The 6,367-nt window shown below is 48.0% G+C and overlaps 1 protein-coding gene across 3 annotated transcripts in view; it reads right to left on the minus strand.

The window, feature by feature from the left end:
- TRIP11 (thyroid hormone receptor interactor 11) overlaps positions 1-6,030 on the minus strand; it is a 68,473-nt gene extending 62,443 nt beyond the window's left edge. For all 3 annotated transcript variants that reach the window (XM_006259233.4, XM_019481663.2, XM_019481662.2), the window contains exon 1: positions 5,883-6,030. In XM_006259233.4, the coding sequence (XP_006259295.2) occupies positions 5,883-6,021 (139 nt within the window). In that variant the 5' untranslated portion in view covers positions 6,022-6,030. The remainder of the gene's footprint in view (positions 1-5,882) is intronic.
- Positions 6,031-6,367: the final 337 nt, after the last annotated feature.

Consider the following 6,367-nt stretch of genomic DNA (forward strand, 5'->3'; position numbering starts at 1 on the left):
GGGTACGTTACAGTTTTGTTGGGCTTTGTTATACGAGTTCAAGAAACATGACTTTATTTTTCTTTTCTACCTTTATGGACTAGGGAGTGTAACAACTTTCCAGTTCAGAAGTTTGGAATTCTCTACACTTTGCAAGCCACATCTTGGAACCGATGGCAAAATGTAAAATTAAACTTTGAAAGGAATAAGTAACTTATTCCTGTCTCCAAATAAATTACTATTCTGATGAGAAGTTGTTTTGCTTTTCATTAGTGCTTTGATATAGATAAATAGCCAGCTAACGTTGCACCCAATGAACGCCACGTGCCCCCGGCAGCAGTGTTGGCGGCGGTGGTGGCAACTAGGGAATTCCCACAGGCAGCCATGGCGCTGGCAGGGGCAGGCTGAGGAGGGAGCTCCTGCAGGCAGGTCTTACTTATTTGAACTTCCCAGCCTTGCTATACCTTTTCAATATGAGAGAATCAAAATTAGAAATAGCTTAGCATTAGAGATGAAAGCTCATCACAGGATCCTAGGAGTTGATGATGCAGGAGCTTCTTTCCAGTCTAGTCCCCAGCTATGACAAGCTATTACATCTCTTTACTACCACATTTAAAATCTTATCAAGCTTCACCTTAATTCTAGTTAGGTTTCTTCCACCCCACTGTTCTAATTGGGAGGCTATTCCAGAAGCTCATTCTTTTGAGAATTAGAAATCTGTTAATTTTCAGGCTAAATGCATCTGTTGTCCGCTTATATACATTTGTTCTTGTGCGAACATTGTCCGCCCTGGTGCTTACTCTCTTCCATGACAGTTTCACAATAATCACATACTCTCCCCGATTCTATTGAGGTTAAACAAGTTATTTTATACAGTCTCCTTTATAATCTCTTTTCTCAAGACAGATTCTCTATCCCCTGATGACCCTAAAAGCGCATCCCTATGGGTACACATGTGTGGTTTCTGGCACCAGAAACCCATCTGCAGCACTACAAATGACATGTGCCACATATGCATGCATTCGCCATGCTAATTAGCAGAGTGGCAAGTTTTTTTGACAGCAGGATCTTCCAGTGTCAATCAATCAAAAAAAAAAAAAATCACACCAGAAAAAAGCTGGGTGATGCATGGGGTAGCAGCATGTGCCACTTGAACCTGGAGCCTGCATGCCCAGATTGCTGCCACTGCAACCCCAGGAGGCCCACAGGAAAGGCTGATGGTGCCAGCCCAGGCAAGAGCCCCTGCCTCCCTTACCCCACCTGGGGCAACTTGCCATGTGCCAAAGTGCACGTGCAAGGACATGTCCCAGGGACAAGTAGCAGTGACACAGATGTGTGCCACTTCAATCTGTCCCTGGGGAAATGCATGTTCCCACTTATGGAGATGCCCCCTAAGAGTCCTTCCCAAAGGTATTCTATTTGAATTTATCCTTCCTGAACACAGTATTCCAGATGTCAATTTACCTGTGCCTTGAACAATAGTATCTATAGTTAAAGAGAAGCAGTACTTTCTGTAAAATTTCCCGATTCATTTTTAATCCAACTTGGTCTCCTATCTGAATTTTTCCCTTACTACTGTTATGCACTGGATACATCTTTTGACTGAGTTGCTCACAATACTCGCTAAGTCCCTTCCTCCTACCCTGTGCTTTCCCCCACCTCTGAAAAAAACGCAAAAATCTTACTATGCTGCTGCTGAGTTCCGAGCCTGGACTATTTTTTATCGATGTACATAATCTTAGGAAATCCAAATTAAGGGTACTGTGACTGTCACTGCTTTGAAAGTCAATCCTTCAGAGCTTTTATGAACCAAAATTTGGGGTGACTGATCACAGCACTTACAAGGAATTCATTTTATACATGGGACTGAGAGTAACATTTACTTATTTTGTTCACTTCTCTCTGCATTTTTTAATGTAATTTTAACTATGTTTCACTATTACCTTCTTTCTGTCTGGAAGTGCTGCTGTTCAATACATGGTTGTTTCCAACTGATGGGGTCAGCAATCTTTTGCCACCATGAACCTGAATTTGGAGTTTGGCTCCTACTACTAGCCACAAATCTTCCTTCCCAGCGGCCAACCTGCCTGAACTTATCCATGCCATTGGTCCCCAGCCCCTCTGCAGCAAAGTTAAGCACAGGCACAAGAGAACACCAGGAAGGTCTGTAGAGGGAACAGGTGGCACAGTAAAACTGCATGCTGTCTGACCCCCTGTGTCACTCAAGGCCAGGTTGGATCTTTGTGGAATGGATCTGCCTCATGAGCCAAAGGTTGCCAAATCATGCCAGAGGACACTGTCCTTTCTATACAGTCATTATTTGTTTCTCTCAGTAATTTCATGAAAGGATTCATAAAAAAAAAAAAAAAAGATACGAATTAAATTTGACCAATCCTTTGTACATTTTATTAACTGTTCTGAAAACAAAGAGGAAATGAACAAAAAGGTTTCTTCTAACGCAACATAGTACTTTACCCATAAACAATGTAACAAACTATTTCCCTGAAATGGGGTGAAGTTCACCACACTCCGATTTCCCTCTGGGCCTCTTTTTAAGGGGTAACAGCAACTTTGACACTTTCCTTTACTAGGAAACAATCACTGTTTTTACAGGTCTGTAGAATACCTTTAGTAGGTACATTTCACATTTAATTTCTTTCAGATCTCCTAACAAGCAACACCTAGTGATTTTCCATCTGCTGCTTAAAAATTGATATTGAGAGTTTCCACTGACTCAAATGTTCCAGATAGGGGAGCACCAATAAAGATTTTTTTGGCCACTACTGATGGCTGATTATTGATCAGCCATATTGGTCAATACTGATCCAACTGCCAATATGTAGCCTGGCAGCTTGGAGAACAGTGTTGGCTGGTAAATCTGGGTGAGGGAAGGAGGGGGGCAGATTGAGACCCCCACAGTAAGGGAGGGAGTGGAGCTGGTGCAGGTGCTGCTCAGTCAGGGTGGGGCAGAGCACAACCAGAGGTGCAGGGGAGGGGACAGAGGAGTGAACGAGGAGGGCTGCCACTGCTGCACACACCCCAGGGGAGGCATGGAATGTGTACGTCCCCCAGATCTGTGCACAGGGTGAGGACAAGCTGTTGCGCGCTCTCACTCAGGGGCTGAACTGTGCACTGGGCTCTTCCCAGTGGCTGCACTTGGAGTGAGCGGGGCAGGCAGCAGTGGCGCTTGAAGGGGAGACTATGGTGGGGGGGGCTAGAGCCACCCTAGTAGCCCCCCTACTAGTGCTGCTGCCACCTACCCGGCCTGAGTGCAGCCCCTGGGAAGAGCCCAGCACAGCCCCCGCATGTGAGCACACAGCAGCAGTCCACCTTTCACCTGTGTACAGATCCCAGGGAGCGCACACCCCCATGCCTTCCCCAGGGTGTGTACAGTGGCAGGAGCCACCCCCATAACCCTGGTTCTGTCCCGCACCCTAGCTCAGCTGGGCAGCACCTGCCCCTGCCCCAGTCCTCCCTCACCGCAGAGGCCTCCATCTGCCCCCTTCCACACTCCTTCCCTCCCCCATGCCCCTTCCCTCATACAGGCTTACCAGCCAGATGTTCCTCTCCAAGCTCCTGACTGTGTGCATGCTGTGGCTGCATGCCTGCCACAGCTGCATGCATGCACACAGCATTTATCGGTGACAATATCAGCCACACCAGCCAAAAACAGCTGATTGCCAATTATGTCAATTTCCCTTCTATGGATGCTGATATGATATGGACTGATGTATCCATGCACCTTTACTTCCAGAGGCTATATTTCTTTGACAAGCAACTTAAGGCCTATAAAAATTGATATTAACTTTACTGGAAGTCGGAGACACTCAAATATAAGGTATAAGAATGGAAATTAGTTGATACAATATACCAGGAAAGGAACTAATTGAAAAACGTTTCTTGCAGTCCACAGCTCTTTACTGACAGAGAAATAACACTTCAATATAGCTAGCAAGCCTAATAAGTGATACAAATGTAAATTTTGGAAAGTCTCACCAAAATACTCCTGAAAAGATAAAAAGGAATAGCTATGTAATTCACAAAGGCAAGTGAGGTCAAGCACATTTGAAGGGAAGTATTTACAATACCTTTTCCATTTTAGATGCAGGAAATCTTGCAAAAAAGTTTTTGAAGCTTATTTATGATAATCTATTTATCTTTTCCAGATGGGATGCCTATATAACAAATCATTAGAGAGTTTGACTTCTTTTCTTTATGGAATTTCTGAAAAATGCGATTTGACAATCAATAAATTTTTCCCACTCAATAGCTACAATTACCTCAGTAATCCTGATGACACATTATAACGTGTCTGATATCTGACTCCCCAGGTCTCTCTCCACTTTCATCCCCCCCCGGGGTGCCTGTCTCTCACCCATTGACTCCTCAATCTACATTTTCACTGACTACCTGTCTTGTATGCCTACCAGCCCAGCCCCTGGCTTCTTTATTTTTCATTCCATCCAGGAAGAGCACACACCAACCGCTGAAACTTCCTTAGCCTGATGAAGGGTTTTTGAACCCGAAAGCTTGCTTAATAATTATTTTCCAACTGTCTGGGTTGGTCTAATAAAAGCTATCAGATTCACGCAAGGAATCTTGTCTGCCTAATCCTGATGATGCACTTTAATTTAGCATGTTGGCTTTTCAGGCGTTTATTTTCAAAGAGCAATCAAAAGCATCATACATCATCACAGAAAGCAGCTACTGTCAGAACATATGTTAACCCAGAGCCATTTAGGTCAGTGTCACAAAGTAAAGTGAACTTTGGACACGTCCATTAATTCCTAGCGCTTAGAATCTGATGCCAATTACAAGCACCAGCTTATTTTAAATAGGTAAAGAAATTTTACTGAGGTGAAGCATCTGATTTCTAAAAATACACTACAATAAAAGAACAAGAGGCAGAAGCAACACCATATATGCTTACAACTCTACAAACATTATTAAGCAATCGCTAATGATAATCATATAAAACTTAAAATGTGTTGAGAAAAAAAAAAAAAAAAACAAACAGATTATGCACATTGCTCGCTGCTACTTCCAGGAAATAAAAGAGCTCCAAGATGATCCCAAAATCATAGAGAAGTCGGGCTGGAAGGGACCTCCGGAGGTCATCTCTAGTCTAACCCCCTGCCTGGGGCAGGATCATCCCTATCCAAACCATCCCATACAAACCAGAAAGGAAATCTTACATAGAGTTCAAGTGAAGCAAGACTCTAAACTAAGCTAATACAGGCTGAGAAACTAACACAATGATTAGTCTAAGATTATAAAGCAGGTCTTTGGGGCAGGAAGGTACCTTGGTCTCCTAACAAACAGCCACAGCCTGTAAAAAACAACAAAGGCTGTAATTAAAGAGTATTTCTTGATCTCAGTCCTCATTTCAAGAGGTAGAATTAGGTTCCCCTATGTATATTCTCCATCACGCTTCACAGGTACACCAGGAAAGATCTTAAAAGCTTCATTTTTAAAAGACTTAAACGCCTGTGAACAGCAGCACTGGAGGAGACAGGGAACGGAGTACTGTGTGGTCACCGCACAGACTGCGCTGTTCGCTTCCTGCCTGGCCAGTGCCCGCTCCCCTCGGCCTCCAAGCTCCTTGGAGCCAGAGCCGCCTCGCGGGCCCTTCCCGAGAGCGGACTGCGGCCTCCCCGGGAGGGCTCAGGCACAGCCCCGACCCCCACGACCAACGTGTCACCCCTGGCCCCTGCGACACGTCACCCGCTGCGGGAAGCCCCGGCCCGGCCCGCCGCCTGCTCCCGCCCCCAGGGAAGGAGCCAAGCTTCGGGGCAAGCGCCGCAGGCTCAACCCAAGGCCCAGGGCAACAGAGGCGGGAGCGGACCCGGCCCCCCGCGGCCAGGCCGGCAGGCCTGAGGGGAGCAGCGCGGGCCCGCACTCACCGCGCAGCTCCTCGGCGCCCTCCAGCAGCATGTCCCGGGTGAGGCTGGAGATGTGCCCGGTGAGCGAGGACAGGCCGCCGCCCACCTGCCCCAGCGACTGGCCCAGCCCCGCGCCCAGGCCCCCCAGCCACGACGCCATGGCGGCCCCGGCCGCAGCAGACTAATCCCAGGGCCCAGGCCGGCCTGCGAGCATCGGCCCCGGCCCGGCGCAGGCCTCAACGACTCGGCACGGCGGCGCCCGGCATTGCCACCTCGACGGCCGCCATGACACCCGCGGCGCCTGCCGGGTCACCATAGAGAGCGCTGCGGGTGCGGCTAGAGCGCCCTCTGCGGCGGCCGGCCCGTGTGCAAGGCAGCGACGCATGCAGGGAGAGCGGCAGCGGCCGCCTCCCTGGGAAGGGCCCGCCCCGCTCGGAAGGGCGGCCGCGTGTGAGCAGAGCTCAGCTGCCTGCTGCGTCACGCGCAGCCCGGACACGTCACCGGCC

The sequence above is a fragment of the Alligator mississippiensis genome, chromosome 2 (genome assembly GCF_030867095.1).
Source record: "Alligator mississippiensis isolate rAllMis1 chromosome 2, rAllMis1, whole genome shotgun sequence".
In the NCBI taxonomy this organism is placed as follows: Eukaryota; Metazoa; Chordata; order Crocodylia; family Alligatoridae; genus Alligator; species Alligator mississippiensis.